Source organism: Pantherophis guttatus, chromosome 1 (assembly GCF_059756535.1).
Source record: "Pantherophis guttatus breed Tessera chromosome 1, ASM5975653v1, whole genome shotgun sequence".
Classification (NCBI taxonomy): domain Eukaryota; kingdom Metazoa; phylum Chordata; class Lepidosauria; order Squamata; family Colubridae; genus Pantherophis; species Pantherophis guttatus.
In genome coordinates this window covers 330,789,844-330,809,739 of record NC_142063.1, presented here as the reverse complement: position 1 = coordinate 330,809,739, position 19,896 = coordinate 330,789,844, and the positions used below count along the sequence as shown (strand labels likewise).

At 41.1% G+C, this 19,896-nt stretch overlaps 1 protein-coding gene across 9 annotated transcripts in view; it reads right to left on the bottom strand.

Annotated features, from left to right (window-relative positions):
- CUX1 (cut like homeobox 1) overlaps positions 1 to 19,896 on the bottom strand; it is a 358,675-nt gene that overhangs the window by 163,723 nt on the left and 175,056 nt on the right. For all 9 annotated transcript variants that reach the window (XM_087889230.1, XM_034420877.3, XM_034420880.3 and 6 more), the window contains exons 5-8: positions 10,519 to 10,656; positions 8,483 to 8,606; positions 6,492 to 6,568; positions 4,562 to 4,628 (exon numbers count right to left, since the gene is read on the bottom strand). In XM_087889230.1, the coding sequence (XP_087745356.1) occupies positions 4,562 to 4,628; positions 6,492 to 6,568; positions 8,483 to 8,606; positions 10,519 to 10,656 (406 nt within the window). The remainder of the gene's footprint in view (positions 1 to 4,561; positions 4,629 to 6,491; positions 6,569 to 8,482; positions 8,607 to 10,518; positions 10,657 to 19,896) is intronic.

Genomic DNA, 19,896 nt, shown 5'->3' with positions numbered 1-19,896 from the left:
TGGCAGCCATTCAGAAAACTTTGCATTGAAAATCCATTTCATTTGCACTGAAAAGCCATTTCATTTATTGAAAAGGTAGCTGATCCCTGATCTATGATGTTTCGCTTGGAAATCAGCCCATGTATCCCACCTACTGTCTACAGGTAGTACTCAACTTACAACAATTTATTTAGTGACTATTCAATGTTACAACAGCACTGAAAAAGTGACTTATGACCATTTTTCACATTTATGACTATTGTGACATTCCCATGGTCACGTGATCAAACCAGATACTTGGCAACTGATTCATATTTATGAAGGTTGCAGTGTCCCAGGGTCATGTGATCTCCTTTTGTGACCTTCTGACAAGCATCTGGGGAAGCCAGATCCACTTAACAACCATGTTACCAATTTAACAACTGCAGTGATTCACATAACAACCGTGGCATGAAAGGTCGTAAAATCGGGTAAAATCCACTTAGCAACAGAAATTTTGGGCTCAATTGTGGTTGTAAGTCAAGGTCTACCCGTATTTTGACCAAGTAAAGTGCTGCAAAGTCTGAGTCAAAGAATGGTCTTTCTTGATTACTTCTTGAGATGTCAAGATTAAACCTGGATTCTTCTGCCTGCAAAATTGATTGCCAGTTGAGCAATTGTCTGTCCATTGTCTGGAAATCAAATCAGCCGTATCTCTCCCTTTCTGGTTCACTCTTCACATCAATTTGGTGCCAACTCTCCTTATAACTCTCGGTTCCTCTAAGCCAGTGTTTCTCAACCTTGGCCCTTGAAGATGTACGGACTTCAACTCCCAGAGTTTACCAGCCAGCATTCTGAGAGTTGAAGTCCACCCATCTTCGAGTGGCCAAGGTTGGGAAACACTGCTCTAAACAGTCACCCCTTTCTGCTACCCCTTTCTCCTGCTCAGCTTGCCTCCGGTATGGAAACATACAGCTCCACCATCTGATTTTTTAATTCAGGAACAGCCGCAATCTGAAAACCTTGAAATTCTCTTACACAACTGTTTTGGCAAGCCCCTCCATGTTCCAACAAACATTAAACTGTGCTTGCCATTTGTCTCAGGAATCCTGCATTAATAAACATGAAGAGGACCACTTTTTTTACCTCCCACACTCAGTGACGGAAGAAAACAAAGACCAGCTGTAGTCATCAATGGACCCTTGTTCTGCACATAAAGCCCTAATTACATTTTATTTCAAGCCTACACATGGAAAACTTTACTGATGGCGTCTTGTCGATTTCAGCTTCTGAGAACCCAGCTGACATGCTGGAAAGCCATTTTATTTTGGCCATTAACACCTTCATTTCTAGAGACGGGGGGACAGCTGGCAAGAGTTTGTTCACAGGTATTGTTAAATAATAACAAAATAATTATGAATAACAATCATCATAAAGAGCAGGAGGAGGGTATTGTTTTCTAGTAAGCAGTTAATATTGCATATTTAGGCCATGAATTGGTTTACTGAATAAGGGATTAAAAAAAAAAACATGTTCAACATAATTGGGAATTAAAAAGGTCAAAGGCCTAGCACAACAGCGAAAATCTTAATTGCTAGTATATATCAACAAAGATACCAAAAGTATTATTACTGGTCCATCACGCAGTCAGCCAGATGTTTAGACTGCATTTGACATTTTTATCCAGCTATCGAGTCCTTCCCAAGAACCTAGGATAGGCAGGTATTTTGTTTGAGGGTGTTAAACTGAGGATTGTCGTAGGATATAAGTTATTCCAAGCAAAGTTGCCTTTTGTAATTGATCAATGGGTGATTTTATCAATGCCAAATATGCTCCAGTTGTTTTGGGATTGCACCCAAGGAGTCTATTACTACTGGCGCTATCTTTACTTTCTTTTGCCACAGTCGTTCTATTTACAGGTCTTTGTAGTTTGTTATCTTCTCCAGTTGTTATTATTATTGTTGTTGTTGTTGTTTGTTGTTGTTGTTCTTTAAAATTATCTACTATTTCTGTGATGTGCTACTAAATTACATGGAGAATGAAAACTTGCCCCAGCCCTCACACAGCCTGAAAATTAAAACAGGGAGAGAGGAAAGGGTGTAGGCTAATACCATCATATGTGCTTAAAACACACACACACACACACACACACACACACATATATGTATATGTGTGTATATATATATATACACACATATACATATACACACACCATATATAAACAGACACATGTAGCTATGTTTCAGCTGAGAGCTGCTTGGGATCAGAGACCATAGTGCTACAAGTGGGTGAATAAGCCCAAAAGGTAAAAATTAAATAGGCATAATATTTTATTAATTTTTCACCCTGAGCACATTAAAATGACTAGTCAGCAGCTTAGGCTTCTTGGAATCATATCCAAGCTTTGGGGGCTGTGAACTGCGCATCCCAAAATTTCTAAAGTGTCATATAATTGCACACGGTTGAACTCATAACCATCATTTTCATTTTAGAAAAAATTCTCCCCAACAGCTCTGCTAGAGTTCAGAGTTTTTATTCTGCTTTTCACCTTAGGGTGCTCACAAAACTGAAATAAAAGCATCTTTAAATATCCCTACAAAAAAATAAATCCTCAAGTTTTCTATCTGGCAGTTTTCTATCTGGATAGTAAAATAACCGTTTAAGAAAACAGCCCAGCCCCTTGCCATTGTATCTTCTCTACTTTTTAATTTTTTTGGTTTAAATTTCAAATCTCAAAACGGGGGATGGATTGTCCTGGAACTGTTCTGAATACCAATTCCAAAACTGGAAGCGATCCTATAAAAAACATTTTTAAAAAGGGGAGAGGGGGTAAAGTCACTAACAGCTTCTCATTCCTGCAGGCGACAAAAGGCCAGTGTACAATCCCTCATTTGCAACATTTCCAAGAATACTTTCCCAATACTTATATACTGCAAAGGATTCGTAGAAGAGTTTAACATAGGCCTGATGTCATTGCCCTGCCTGGGCTCCATAGAAATTAAGGCATTTTGCTGTTGCAGCTGTCCTGTCGGGAGGTTAGCTGCTTCTTTTGTTCCTCTCATTTGAAGAACCTGTCTGCTCAATTTCTGACAAAAAACCTGAAAGGGAACAGCATCCTTCAAACGCTGACATCTCTAATACACTCTCCATTATGCAAGTCCACCCCCAAACACAAATTTTACCCCGACTCATTATGCACTCAAGAATTAAAACCACAATCAATTTTTCTTTTATTGAAGGCTGGCAGATGGGAGAGACACAGTGGCTACAAATGGTGTAAACCTCCAGATGTGCCGGAGAATAGGTCTCATCACTCATTCTCTCATACGTGCGCAGCCAATGATTCGAGTCGTCATCCAGCACTTTGGGAAAAGCTGGTCTCAACGAGCAAATCAGTAAGCACATATAGAGCTATAAGGTAAAGGTAAAGATTCCCCTCGCACATAGCCAGTGCTGTCCGAAGACGTCTCCGTAGTCATGTGGCCAGCATGACTAAACGCCAAAGGCACATGGAACGCTGTTACCTTCCCACCAAAGGTGGTCCCTATTTTTCTACTTGCATTTTTTACATGCTTTCGAACTGCTAGGTTGGCAGAAGCTGGGACAAGTAATGGGAGCTTACCCCGTTACGCAGCGCTAGGGATTCGAACTGCCGACCTTTTGAATGATAAGCTCAGCATCTTAGCTACTGAGCCACCACATCCCCTTTATATAGAGCTATACTGAACTGCTTTCCTGGGAGAACTGTTAACTCAAAGATCAGGGTAAAATGAAAATGGGGCCCGGAAATAACGCAACTGGGTTAGCTGTTTTGGCTGCCACCTGTTTTACAGAAACTTTGTAATGGTTCTCCGAGGGGCCACATCTTCTCTACTGCAGCAAGACTCATGTCATCGCACTTAGTTTCCTTTCAAAAGAGTTGATTAAAAGGTGCTTTTTTCAAAAAGCAACTGGATTGGTTTTTTCCTTGAGGAAGAAAAAGAAGGCATTTCGCTTCTCATCCAAGAAGCTTCATCGGTTCTGAATCAATGAACTGAGCTGGTGAAGTAGAAGTGAAACATCTTTTTTTCTTCTTCTTCTTCAAGGAAAAAACAGTCCAGTTGCCTTTTGAAAAAGCACCTTTGAGTCAACTATGACCTGGATGACTAAGAATCTCTCTTCCCAGACATTTCATGAGGGGTTCTAGGGAAAAAACATTACATTGATCTTATCCATGTTTTCCCCCCAGACACTCAATCAGGACAAGATTGTGTATAGATCATGTTTCTCAACCTTGGCAATTTTAAGATACATGGACTTCAACTCCCAGAATTGAACAAAAACTGAGGCTTGGGGCTGGGATAAACCAAGTCTGGAATTGGAATGGATCCTTGGCAAATGACAAGTGGAATTTGGCTAACAACAGCAATGGGGAGTGCCAGGATTGCTATCGCTAAACAGTGCAATCACGTTAAGTCATGCTTTATGAGCACATTTAGTGACCAGAAATTCCGGGTCCGATTACTGTTGTAACTCAAGGACTATCTGTATTTATCCTTGCCCTCAGAGGCAGAAGAAGGTTAACACAAGTCATATGTGCTGAAGAGGAGTTGAAAGATCTTACTTTGCTGTCATTTCCTCATCGTATTTTGTCTTCAGGTCAAATAATTCTGTCTGTGTTTTTTCCAAGGCTAAAGGATGGAGAAGAAAAAAGAAATGTTTTTTTTAAAAAGCAGCAGCAGCTACTCAATTACTACTGAGCTATGAACTGTTCTCTTTCTGAAAAGTCATCTTACATTAAGCCTTCTCCCTGACCAAACAAAATCACATTGCAGAAAAACAATGCTTAAAAGCATTTTCGAATTCTTTTCTTTAGAAAATATACAGAGATGCACAAAGAACCCAAAACCGACCACCATTCTTGTTCACGAATGGTGAAAACGTTCTAGATTTTTCTTCTGCTTCATTTGGTGAAGCTGTATGCCGTTTATAGATGGGCTCTTGTGACTTGAACCTCTTGTTCAGAGTTATCCAGGGACCTGTTTCAACTTCAGATGGGAAGGAAATGGGGACAGAAGTGCAGCTCTGGTAGGCGAGCAAAAGGCGATAAGCTAGAAACAAGCCCTGATTGAAAAGGATGAGCAGGAGAAAAGGCATTCATTTCTTTTGTGAATGAAAAATCCTTCTACAGCATCTACTCAGGGCAAAGTCAGATAACTTTTTCACCTCACTCCAAGCTTCTCTGTGATCCTGAGATGAGACAGATACTGTTAAAGACATCTCTCTCCATCTGAAGCCATTAATGGCTCCAAGGATTTCAAGTGCTCACCTGAGACTTCAACATTCGGCTGTCAGTCCTGACCACCATTACATTACTAAGAAATTTATACTTGCTGCTACTGAATGGACATTCACACATTGTATTTTTGCTGATGTGGGGATACTTTCCTTATATTATATTCTTTCCATAAATCGGATGCAATACACAAACACACATTGCTGTAACATATTCATCTTTGGCCCTAAAAGCATCCAGCAATCAGCATGAAGATTTCGATTGGGAATGCAGAAAACAGAACGACTTCCACTCTGCAAAAAGATAGGTCAAGTTGTTTCAACGATGTTAATGGCCTAGACCAGGGGTGTCAAACTCACGTCACGTGACGTATCAGGACTTTTTTCCCCTTTGCTAAACCAGGAGTGGGCATGGCCAGCACGTGACGCATCCAGCCCACTAGCCGAGAGTTTGACAGCCCTGGTCTAAATCTTTGAACCACTTTCATTCCATCAAATGGGTGGTCCGCATCAGCTGCTTAAAAAGTTTCTTGTTCATATGCAGTAGCTAGAAATGTTGATGAGCATCCCTGCTAAAGTCTACAGCAGTGTCTCTTCAAGCTTGGTAACTTGAAGATGAGGAGACTTCAATTCAAAGGAGCCTGGATAGCTCTGCAGACAAGGCACTGCAATTTAACACCAGCTGTCTGCAATTAAAGTAAGTTCGAATCTTGCCAGGCTCAAGGTTGACTCAGCCTTCCATCCTTTCTAAGGTAGGTAAATTGAGGACCCAGTTTGTGGGGGCAATAAGCTGACTTTGTATAATATATACAAAAGTATGAAGGCTATTGCTTAACGCACTGTAAGCCGCTCTGAGTCTCCGGAGAAGGGAGGCATATAAATAAAATTAAAAAAAATAATTCCCAGAATTCCCTAGCCAGTTTGCTGGGGAATAGTTCTTAACAGCTCTTAAGTCACACCTAAAAAATAAGCAATGTGCTGTGGATCCAAATGCTCTCATCCCCAAGTCCTCATTTCATTTCTCCTTCTTAGATTTTAATAAGAATGGTTTTAGAATATGACGTTTACCTCATATATTTTTTAAACCTTTAATGAACATTGATCAACCAGCTTCTATACCAGGTTCAAAATGTATTAGTATTAAGGATGCTCCAGGCTGAAAAGTTAAAGCAGCCCTTGCATGGATGAATTCCCAAGCCTACCCACTCCCTTATTTTTCTCCATCGTTATCAGTCACAGAAGGGGGGAAACCAGCCAACCTGTTTGTAACGTCTGCAGTTTGTGTTCGGCTTCCTCCAGCTTTGAGGCCGTTGAGATTTGCGTCTCTTGCAACATTCTGTAAACAGAGAACTACATTAACACCAAGAAACAGAAAATATGCTCAATTCTTGTAGGATACATTGGTGTGTGTGGGGGCGTGTTTAGAATAAATAATAAACACAGTTTCACACATGGGGGTACCACAAAGGAATCCTCCTACTGGGGGAACATGAATCCCTTAGTTCAGGGGTATCAAACTCGCGGCCCAAATGCGTCATGCGCTGGCCACGCCCATCCCTGGTTTAGCAAAGTGGGGAAAAGTTGTGATATGTCATGGGACGATGTGTTGTTGGGTGTTTGACACCCTGCCTTAGTTGGAAGAAAGTAAACTTTGGATGGAACTTATGAATTATGAGTGCATTATGCGACACAATTTTTTGTTTTCTAATAACAAGCTATCTTCTCCGAGTACACCTTACAATGTTCTCTTGGAGCAGTGATGAGCTTTTGGGCTGAATGGATGCAGTCTAGAAAAATAGGCAATGGGCTTTCAGCCCTTATAGCAGAGGTCTTCAAACTTGGCAGCTTTAAGACTTGTGGACTTCAACTCCCAGAATTCTCCAGCCAGCATAGCTTATAGTCACCACTGTTTCATTCATGCCATCATGAAAGCCTACACCAGCATATTTTCTCACTGCTTCTGTAAAAGACTCTCATGATAAATCCATGTAGAAGAAGTTAACCAAAGGGGCAAAAAGCCCATAGAAATGGCCCATGGGCAATAGAGGAAGGGCACACAACTTGAGACATAATGTCCTCAAATGTTTTGGCTACTCTCCCGGAGCACCTTGTTGAAATTTTAATTTTGAATAAGGCAGAAGTGGAAAATTGCAACATTCATGTACTTATATTAAATTGTATTTCATTGTGTTCCACCAAAAGTTTAAATAATGTTCAGTTTTCGTCCCCATTCTGCCTACTTCTTTGTTTTGGCATTGGGCATTCAGCCTTTCGCATGCCAGTCAGTGCAATGAGCCCTGCATCTGAAAAAGTTGCACTGATCTATACTGGTGAGTTCTTCTCTTTTTAAAATTGGGTTGCTCTGAACAACCAAAAGTAGAGCCAGTTCAGAGGCATTGTTCGCACTTTAGCTCAAGCTTTCAAAATGTTCCACCAGATTTACTGTGTAGAAATTCCACATCATTTGGCATTTATTATGAGGCCATCTCAATGTGCCACCCATCTCAATGTGCCACCCATCTCTCACAGGAGTTCAACATGAAATCTTAATGGCCAAGCAATTAAGTGGGAGAAGCTGGTTGCCTGGATAGGCAAAGAGGCCATCACATAAAAGTAAGGTTCAGTTTGCTTGTAGCTCAGGGTAACAGAGTTAATTTGACAAACATTTATGCCCTGATACTGAGCTACAGCCAGCTGATTTACAAACATTTAAACCAAAGATCCTGGATCCTCACTCAGGACATGAAGATAAAATAGGGGCTGGGGCAGCTTTAGAACGAATTTCCAGAAATTATGTTTCCCAACATATTCAAACTTCACTTTTTGAAATGTGGTAATTTACCAAAGTTTTCAAATGTAATATAATTGTTTGCTGGTTGATTATTTACTTATGTATTTGATTTATGGGTTGCCTGAACTCTGGGCTTCTGCTGCCTTGTCAAATTTTGTATTTTATTCATATCTTAGGAGTGTTTCTATCAAATGCTCAGAATATTCAAAAGATGTCAAAGATGCTACATATGGTAATTATAATAGTCACATTAGCAACAATAATACTAGATGGAGATATACATACTGATTTCACACCCTATTTGAGATGCTAAAGTCAGACTCAGATTTTAAAAAAAGGATAGGGGGAAGGGGTGGAAAGGACCAGAGTGGGTGGGTGTATTTTAATCCATTGCCAGCTGGTGCCATACCACCAAGCAACAGCCGCTGTTTATTTGTGTGCACATGTATGTTATCGTACCTTTCTTTCTCAGCAAAGTCATTTTGCAACTTTTGTTCTTTTTCAAGAGCAATGTTCTCTGCTTGATTCTTCAGGGTCTGCTCATATTCCCGAATTTTCTCTTTAAGTGCTTTTATTGTCACCTCTTTTGGGAGGGGGGAGGGGGGGAAGAGAGAAAAAAAAAGCCAACAAGAGAAAGAAAATGAGTAATAAGCCACCACACCTGGTAGCGCAGCAGAGTTCTCCCTGCCCTGCAGTACAGCAACAGCAAGAGCAGCAGTAGCATGACTTAAAACTTTAGCTCTTCAACCCTGACACAAAATCAATGGCTATGAGTCCCTTTGGAGATTTTTATTCCCTAAATGCTAAATTGAACTTTAAATGTTTAAGGTTTGAGCGGGATCAATGGACTTTGTCAGGAAGCATAGCACACGCTTTTCTAATGTGAGTGCACAGAAAAATGAAATGGCAGCGATACCTTGTAATATTATCAGTAACTGTAAATGGGACTAGATTTTCAACCGTAAGCCGCTACGGTTGTAAATCGAGGCACCCACTGACCAGACTCAGTTTTATGACATTTTTTGGTGTGTGGCGGTGAAGTGAATCACTGTGGTCATTAAGTGAATGCCACAGTCCTGCAAAATTATTCTTCCAAATGGGTGGGTTTTTTTTTTTTTTTTTTTTGTCAGAATGGGTATAAGAATAGTTGATGGGCACCTCCCTCGGTGCCTTTTCTTTTCTAAGGGAAAATTCACCAGACAGAAGAGCTGATTTTCTTGTTCTGGGGCATCCATTATATTATTTCCTTTATTCTGCCTAGCTTTTATCAGCAATTGAAGAATTCTTTATTTGGACAGGCAGTTACAAATCTACACTGTTCAAACTATTGCTGTTTTTAGCTAAACGTTGCTAATTATTAGGTGTGATGGAAAGGATGTGGAATGTTAAAACACAAACACACATAATTTATTGGGGAGGGGTTACTCCCATGATTTCTGATGTTATAAAGCTGCATTCCTTGTGAGAAAAAAAAATGAATAAGGAAATGCTTTGAAGTAGACTCTCTATTCTTGATATCTGATCGCAAAACTAAAAGTTTAAAATTGTTACTCAAGTTTGCAGTTGAACACTCTCAAGCCTGCAGGTACTAAAATAATTTGCCCACTGTCATAATGACCAGAATTGGACACTTTTCAGGCAACTCCAGGCCTCCTGTAGGAATGTTTTTTTTCTTGGAATGTGTTTTCTTCTCATCGCTGGTTCAGGATATGGCTTACTGCAAAGGAACATATACTGTACATGTGTGCTCATCAGTTCCCCTTCAGCCTCCTCCTCCTCCAACAAAACCTGGAGCAATTTGGGCAGATGAGTGCTTACTCCACGAGATAATGGCCTTTCCATGTACAGCAGACACCTTCAACAGTTTGCCCATCCACGTAAATAAGTAACCTACATTACTTCACTATCTGCATTCTGCCCTAGGGATAAACAAACTGTAACTACAGTGAAGGTTGCAAGAGGTAGCATCACAAGATTATTCTGGAGAGAAAATGGTGCATCACTTAGCTTTTGTTGTGAACAACACATATTTTGTACTTAAGGAAGTTGCTGGAATCATAACGTATAAATTAATGCACTGAGTTTGTCTGAATATTGGCTTCCAGAATGTTTTAAAAACAAGCAAAAACAAATGATCAGCTGATTTTTTTTTAAAAAGGTAAAATTTAATTCTGACCATGAAACAGATTTAAATTGAGGCCATACTCTGAATCTAAACTAAACGGGGGCTAAAGCATTACCAAGCTGGAATCTCAACTTCACCCAATAACTAAGCCTGCCCCTATTTTCCTCCCCTCTGACAAACTCCTTTTTAGATGTTGCTTCCTTGTCATGATCCTTGAGAATTTTGGGTTTTAGTTGTTCTTCGCTAAGTATTAAACTAATTAAAACTAGTTAACAGAACATTTCAGAACAATATGTTCTTGACATGGAGGAAAGTTTTGGGGCTTGCAACTGATTGGAAAGGGTCTTCCCTGGTACACATCTCAGCTTACCTTGATTCTTCACTTCTGTAAATTCTTTGTTGTATTCCTCAAGGGTTTCCCTAAGTTTCTGGTTCTCAGTTTCAATATCGTGCATGCGCTGGACTTTCAGCTGGAGCTGCTGCCCCAGATCTAGAGCTGAAACAGGATCTAAGGGAGAGAAATGCAAAGTTGGGATTGGTTTCATTGTCCAGGGAAACAAGCTTACTGGTGAAGCTACACTTGTTAAAAGCCAACGGTAAGTGCTTTGGCAAAGGCAAATATGAGGCCAGGCACACGCACACGCACACGGAAATGCACACAAATGAAAACAAATGAAAAAGTGATGTGCATATGTTGTCAGACCACATTCCCTCCAGCAAAGCCAATCTTTTGAGATATAGTTACAAATCTTCTACACTTTTTAACAAAAACAGAAAAGCACAAGCTCTCCTAAAACTAGTAGTAATGGACTAAGAACTCTAAATGTTACACTTTCGTAACTGGCTATTTAAGTTCTGCAGTACAGAAGCAGACAAATGGTTTCCCTTCAAACCTCAATTGGCTTGCCTCCAAATTCAGGGATTCTGGGAGCTGCAATTCAGCAATGCCTGGAAGGGCCACAGATGCCTTAGACCAGGGGTGTCAAACTCAAGGCCTGGGGCCCGGATCCCTCTTAGATCTGGGCAGCAGGGCCGCTCTGGAAACAGCAAAGGACTGGCCCACGGTGCCTCTGCCAGTGAAAATGGAGCTCAGGAGGGCCTCAGGCAGCCCTCCCGAGCTCCATTTTCACTAGCAGAGGGTTGCAGGAAGCTGTCGCAGCTGAAAACAGAGCTTGTTTTCTCTGGCAGAGTTCGGTTTCTTGGGCCACCACAGGCACCCCGACACCAGTGATGTCGAGCTAGCCACGCCCACCCTGGCCTCCCAAGTTCAAACACAACCCTGATGTGGCCCTCAATGAAATTGAGTTTGACACTCCTGCCTTAGACCAGTCTTAATGTGTGGTACCCGAACATATTTTGTCTTCTTTTTGTCTTTTGGAAGTCAATAGGACGATTGTTCTTCAACATTCATACTACTCCCAAGCTTCTCTAAGAAATAATGTTTCGGAGTAGAAAGGAAGAACTTTTAAGCTCTACAACGAGAGAGTTTATTTTCAGAGCGTAACAGCCATTTCCAAAATAGCTCTACTTATTTTGGTAGTTTTGTATATTTTGAATGAGATTGAGGCTCTACCTCAACCTCATACAGCCTGCTCCCTTTACATAGAAAGCATACAAAAAATAGAAGCAGAGCTTTCCAGGCCTAATTTAACCATATATAAACTTAATGAAGCTTACTAAGATTTCTTTGGGGGAAACTCTTCCAATCTAGGCTGCTACCTGGAAAATGACCTATACAACTTCTGAGTTCTCTAATGCCGATGGCAGCTACCGAAGTTGATAAATTTGCCACAGATCAGCTGTCCCCAAATTATGCTCTAACGCAGGGGTGTCAAAGTCGCGGCCCACGGGCCAGATGCGTCATACGCTGGCCACCCCCACCCCCCGGTTTAGCAAAGGGAGAAAAAGTCCTGATACGTCACATGATGATGTGACGCCACAAGTTTGACACCCCTGCTCTAACGTGTAGACATCCCAGATAAAGTAGGCAATGATCAGAATTCTGCTACAGGGAAACTTTCTGGAAACATGAATGGTTGTGAGAAGGCCTTGTGAAGTAAGATTTAATAGGAGAATACACTGAGGTAGATGCAAATTGGCCTCTATTTTCCATGCACAGACTGCTGCAAAATACACAGCCATCTATATATGTTGAAGATCTCCACCAGACCCTCAGAAGCAGTACAAGTAGTCCTTGATTTATTCTACGACCCCAACTGAGCTCCGAATTTCTGCTGCTAAGAGAGACAGTTATTAAGCAAGTCTTGCCCCGTTTTTACAACCTTTCTTGCCACAGTTATTAAATGAATCCCTGCAGCTGTTAAGTTAGTAGCACAGCTGTTAAGGGCATCTGGTTTTCCCCATTGACTTTGCTTGTCAGAAGGTCGCAAAAGGTGATCACAGGACCTCGGGACTCCACAACCGTCATAAATACACGCCAGTTGCCAAGCTTCTGAATTCTGATTCAATGACCACGGGGATGTTGCAACGGCCATAAGTGTGTGAAAAATGGTTATGTCACTTTTTTTTCAGCGCCGTTGTAACTTTGAACAGTCACTAAACAAATGGTTGTCAAGTAGAGGACTCCCCGTACATCTAAACAGTCTAACGTGGTGAAGTATCCCTAAAGAAGCTCCACGATGCACCTGCCACATAAAGCTACAGAACATTTAGCAGAGATGCTGAGTTGGTTACGCAACTGCCAATCAAAGCAGGAAAACCCTGGTATCCAAGGAGGTCTCATAAAACAAGACCTGCGTACATTGCTGCAGTTGGGCGCCAGCATCACTTGTGAAATGGCTATGAAGATTTAGTCTCCCACCAAGGAATTTTAAACACACGGATCTTGGTGGATCAACAACAGTACATATTAGGGAGCTCACTTAATTTGCAGCTGCCACAATCATTAATTTTACAGACCACCCTCAGTTGCTGGAAACACATAATAAGCCCATTGTACCTCTCTTAACACAGTAAATGCAAGCCTGGGCACTTTGTAACATGTCAGTCCAGTGCCAGAGTTTACAGAAGAACGGCACTGGGTTATGTTGAGGAGAGAAAGGCAGGGTGTGCTGCATTGTGTTACTTTGCTCACCAAGGGCTTCCTACATTATTGCCTCCATCGTGCAAGGCCAAAAGGAAAAAAAAAAAAAAGCAGATCTGCTTATTGTTTGTCCTCGTAGCACATGCATAGTTTATAACTACACTGCTTTCTCATTTGTGGTTTTTAGGCTAGGCTTGCAGTCTTTCACCTCCCCTCCTCATTATTAGCACTATTAAAATATTAATCTTACATTAGATTTAATTTTTTAAAGACACAGTTTAACTCGGGGAGAATTTGGAAAGCAATTAAAAAGTGGCAAATTGGGGAGGCAGAGTCTCTAAATTAGAGACTTTCTAGTACCCATATACTCTAGAGATATGGCTGGTTAAAATAGATCAGCTCGTGTCAAGCTAGCGCAAGCCCAAAATCAGAAACATCTGGAGCAAGGCAGGGAAAGATGTTTTCCAAATCAATGCTCCTATTATCCAAGTTAGAGGCGTGAATGCTCTAGGAGAGGGGTGTCAAACTGGTGGCCTGTGGGCCAGATGCGTCATGCGTAGGCCACGCCCACCGCGGAGGGGGAAAACATCATGATATGTCACGTGATGACAATGTGACACCGTGGGTTTGACACCCGTGCTCCAGGAAGTACAGATAAAGAGAGTTTGGTGATATTCAGGGGAAAGACAGAATCCTGATATTGAGCAAAGGTTTACTCTACTCATGCGAGCTTAGAATCAGCACAATTGGATTGTGATCACACAGATGGAGTCAGAAGCAGGCAGACTTTGATCCTCTTTCAGATCTTAAGCCGTTCCTATGTCTGTTCCGCAGTATCCCAATGTTTATAGTTTAGCATTTCAGATGGCCTTCAACTTACAACAGTTTGTTTAGTGACCGCTCAAAGTTACAATAGCACTGAAAAAAAGTGACTTATGACAGGTTTTTTTTACAGTCATGGCTGTTGAAGCATCCCCATGGTCACATGATCAAAATTCAGGTCCTTAGTTACTGACTCATATTTATGATGGTTGCAGTGTCCTGGATCATGGTGCAACCTTTTGACAAGCAAAGTCAATGGGGAAGCCAGGTTTACTTAAGAGCCATGTTATTCAATCAACAACTATAGTGATTCAGTTAACAACTGTGGGAAGAAAGGTTGTAAAATGGGGCAAAATTCACTTAACAATTATCTCACTTAGCAACAGAAATGTTGGGCTCATTTGTGGATGTAAGTTGAGAACTACCTGTATTCAGAGCCTTCAGCTTACAGACCATTCAGTACAACCCACACCTAAATTCCATCCACAAATATGTCCACAATGTGCTCTAATGCTGAATTTGGGATGAAATCCAGGAATAGCAGCATAAAGACAGGGAGACGGGGCATGAAGGAATGAGGTCTGTTAGCTTCTTCTACAATCCTTGGTCAGCTGGGCTGAACCGACTGCCCAGCTGCAACTAAATCAAATTATTTAGTAGAGTGAGAAGTTCCAAGAGGTAACTGAGAATTTGCCTTTCAGGAAACTCACCGTAACCCTAAGAATTGCCAAGTACTATCTGCTTGGGCAAGTCAGAATCAAAAATGTGGAGGAGACCCATTCCAACTCTGCTCAGCGCAGAAATCCAAATCAAAGCATCGCCAACAGATGACTATCCGGTCTCTAATTAAACATAGTCAGCTGGGGGGGCGGGGGGGGGGCTCTTCATTTTCTTCAATAACTAGTTGCACTGCTGAAATGCTTGTGCTGTTTTTCCATCAGAACCTGTCTCCTGTTAAAAGTTGTGAAGCTATTTCAATGTTAGCTCTTGTACCGTATTTGGGTCTGCTTTTAAATAGCGAAAAGCAAGATAGAAATGCAATTAATTATGCCTCTGTGCGCTCATAATAGTCATCTGATACTTGTTTCTGGCCTGTTTAGATTCGGACAGACTTGTAGTGCTCTACCAAGATGGGATAGGGATAGCAAGCTTAATTCGGTGGGACTCTTTGGCAGCTTCTGATGTAACTGGACAGCCTTTTGTCAGGGATGCTTTAATTCAGATTCCTGAAGTAAGTGGTAGTTTGAACCGCTTCCCACTCTACATTTCTATATCTTTCCGGACAGGCATTCTGATCTGAGAATGCGAAGCACATTATTTCTGGTGACTCAGCTCCTTTCTAAAAGTTTGTTTCCAGAAATGTGTTGGGAGAATTCTGCTTGTGCCTCAGCCTCCATGCCACTAGGTCAGGGGTGTCAAACTCAAGGTCTGCGGGGCTGCCCTGGGAACAGCACAGGATCGGCCTGCAGTGCCTCTGCCAGCGAAAACAGAGCTCAGGAGGTCCATACGTCGCCCTCCCAAGCTCCATTTTCGCTGGCAGAGCACTCAGGCCACCAGAGGAACCCCTGGTACGAGTGATGTCGAGCTGGCCACATCCACCCCGGCCCCCTGAGGTCAAACACAACCCTGATGCAGCCCTCATTGAAATCAAGTTTGACACCCCTGCACTAGGTCCTGCAAGGCTCTTATGGTGTTGCTCGTGCATTGATCATCTGCACGAAACGGATTAGGTGAGGCTGTGACATGTTCCCAAACTCAGGAAAGCCTAACCTTAGACTATGTTATCAAGTACAGAGATGATGGTTGAGAGATGATGATTAGGACAAAACTCAAGGGTCAACCCTGCAGCTTTTAAAAATATGGTTTATTTCTTTGCTGAAGTAATATAAGAAAGAGGATTTACCTCTCATTTGTATTGTAGCTATGCATCCCTGCACGAAAGCAATACTCCAATCTTGAGAAAACAATAGTACTGCTGGTGGGTTCTCAGAGCAATGTAAGCCTGTGAATGGCAAAACGAACCAGGACCTTTGAAACACCTTAACTGCTCACAAATACCGTGTTTCTTCAAAAATAGGACCGGGTCTTATTTTCTTTTGACCTCCGAAAACGGCTAGGCCTTCTTTTCAAGGGGTGTTGTATTTCTCCCCCATGCGCCTCGCCTGGCCACCAGGCCACTTCTTTTGTGGCTGAAAGGAGTGACCCATGCACCCCGCTTGGCCACCGGACCACTTATTTTGCGGCTGAAAAGAGCGAGTGACACGACCCATGTGCCTCGTCTGGCACCGGGCTGCTTCTTTCGCAGCCGAAAAGGGCAAGCAAGGCGACCTACATGCCTCACACGCCCTTGCCTACCTATAATGGTCACTCCAGCTACCGGTAGCCGTCCACCCAAAAAAGCCTGCCGTCATCCACTCCAGCAAGCCTGGCCACGCATGCACTTAAATAGGGCCAAATTTTGGGGGGTAGGGCTTAATTTTAACGCATGCACATAAAACAGTGCTGGGCCTTCTTTTTGGGGTGGGTTGTGTTTTAGGAGAAACATGGTAGGTAATGATTCAAAATTTTAGATCACAATCAGTTTTCTCACCTTTAAAGTATTACAACTGTAATACTTTTTATCAATGGATGGTTGATCAATCTATGGAAGGAGGGATTAATATGATCAAGATGCCTGTTCTTGAAATATCCTCAAAATCATCACCTCAAGTGGGCCATTGCATTGCCCTACCTGATGTATAAGCACATCAACCCATTAGTAACCCATGCAAACGTCCATGATTTTGATAAAACATGTTCTAAAAGGTATTCCAAAATATAGAAATTGTCCAGAACATGTGCTTATTTCTTAAGGAATCCTGGAAGAACAGTTTTGAGAATGCCAAGGAGTTAATTACATCTCTTCATATCACTCATTTAACTTTATGGTTGCCATTTATGTACAGTGAAGCATTTCCAAACCAAAACTGAATACCAGGGAGAGACACAGAGCTTGCATTTAATTCAATTATGATTGAGCAAAGAAATAGAGCAGATATAGGAACTAAGACGCTGTATCGAAGATGCACATGTACTGTATGCCTGATGCAGATCCAGTATATTCATTTGAAAGGTTCACACAGTATATAAATCAGCAGGGCTTTCCTAGTCTACAATTAACCAGGAATTTCTATCAACCACCAGCTCCCTCCCTCCCTCCCTTCCAACAACTACATTATAAAATGAATAATGACTAAACCTTTAGTCAATAAATTTTCAAATCCCTGGAAAGCATTATATCGTAAGTAAAAATGTTGGCACTCTCATAATTATTCATCAGGATATGTATATTTAATTTAGCTCTATTAAAGGTTAATGTCAAAGAAGCAAAACAGTCACAGAATAAAGTATGAGCAGAATGTTAAAGCCATCTCCTCGTATTAAACTCCAAACTTTGCTTAAGCTGAGATGAATGATTAAAATGTCAGCAGCTTTGAATATTGTTTTGGGATATGTTAAAGAGGCTGTGCTGAACCAGACTTCTCCACTTTAATTTGTACAGTTTCTCTTAAAGAAAACTTAATTAAGTACAGTTATAATGACTATGGTATGATTTCATTTCCATGCTAGCCTGATGATTCTGATGCTTCAAGACTCAAAAGGGAAGAAATATTGAAAGAGAGATATGGGGCTATCTAAAATTATGTATAAAAAAGGGTTTTTGATGTGCAGTTATATAAGCATTGCTGTGCTAATTGAGTAAATGTGCAAACAACTCAAGTTAGAATAATGAGTTTTCTTACATCTATGACATCGGAACCTAAATGTACCAATGGCTCATAGAGAATGTTCTAAAGATATAAACCATTATAAAAATGTATAAATTACAACCTTTAAAAGTTGCTCTGCAGCAATTACTTAAAAACCAGAGGCTTTTCCTATTAACATTTATATATGCCAGAAGGGAGGAATTGAGAGAGAAAAGGAACATCCCATTTTTTCTCAGGGATAAAGGTAAAGGTAAAGGTTCCCCTTGCACATATATGCTAGTTATTCCTGACTCTAGGGGGTGGTGCTCATCTCCATTTCAAAGCCGAAGAGCCAACGCTGTCCGAAGACATCTCTGTGGTCATGTGGCCGGCATGACTAAACGCCAAAGGCGCACAGAACGCTGTTACCTTCCCACCAAAGGTGGTCCCTATTTTTCTACTTGCATTTTTTACGTGCTTTTAAACTGCTATGTTGGCAGAAGCTGGGACAAATAACGGGAGCTCATCATGTTACACGGCACTAGGGATTCGAACCGTTGAACTGCCGACCTTTTGATCAACAAGCTCAGCATCTTAGCCACTGAGCTACCGCACCCCTTTTTTCTCAGGGATACTACATGTAAAAAATCGCTCAAGGTTTTTTTTTTTTTTTTTTGCGTGTAGTATTCTCAGGGATACTACACATTAAAAAAAACTTGGGGGATTAAACTTGTAATATAAATACTATTGTGAAGAACACGGTTTTGATACGGGCACAAGACACTGCTTCCCTCCAATAGTCCTTCCTTGTCCTAAACAATTGGGTACAGTGGGCACGCTTCAGCTCCCTTTCATTAAACATTTCTTCTTTTGAAATCCAGGAAGGGTGTCTTTTTGTCCTAGTGCCTGCTTTCCGGAACAGCTTCCTTCCAGAGATTCTTACAACTCCTATCTTGAGGATGGTCAAGAAATATTTGAAAACCTGGCTATTCTCTCAGACTTTGACTTAGGATACACATTGAGCCCTTAAAAGTTCTTATTTGTTTATGGCATGGTCTTCTCCAAATGCATTTTTTTCTTCTTATTGTTTTATTGGTTCACTACCATTGTGAGCTGCCCAGAGTATTATGCATTTGGGAAATCTCGAAATTTAACACACAACTTCAACAACAATAAGAATAGTAATAATTCCTAATTATTCCACTTTCAATGTGATGGAGGATGCGAGAATGAATACCAAGCTGAATTACAAATTGGAGAGATCTACATAATTTATTATATTTCACATGTTAACAAAATGTATTAATATTTTAATTATTTATTTTAATTGTATATGTATAGGCATATTTTTATGACTGTAAGCCACCCAGAGTTACCATAGGGTAAGGTAAGTCAATAAATTTTATAAATGAATGGATGGATGGATGGCTGGATGGATGAATATGCAAGTACTAACCTCAAGTACTAGTAGTCCTGAATTTACAACTGGTCACTTAGCGACCATTCAAAATTACGATGGTACCTTATAGCCCTGATTCTAGGCTCTGAGAGCTGCCTCCCCCCAATCACACTATGAGAACTCAGATATTGGCCCAAATTTACTTTGCAGCATCCCACAGTCACATAACTACTATTTACAACATTTTTGTCCAGAAAGTAGCATTTACTTCTCGTTTCCGGCAAAAAAAGCCAGCCCACCGCAGAAAATGGATTCATTTATTGACCGCAGCATTTGCTTAATGGCCACAACAAAAAAGTAGTAAAATTGGGTCAGTTATGTGGGTGATGGACGTATGACCATAACATGTTAGACTTAGAATAACTTTATGGTCACTTTGAATGAACACTAATCAGCATATATTAAAATGAAATTTCACTGCACACAGGTCTTTCCATCTGATGGAAATTCTACACTTCATTACAGTCATAAGTCTGCTGTGGTGGCACAATGGCTAGAACAGCAGTGCATGTCAGATGACTCAACCCAAGTTTTAATAGATGCTTATTTGGGACATACTTTTTTGGGTTTGAGAGTTCCTAAGTTACTTGCTCATATTGTGTTCAGGCTCCAAGTAAGAGCGATGTGTTTAAATACAGGTAGTCTCAGGACTGAGACTTATACTGATTCACAGTGCTTTTACAGCCCTCTGTAAGA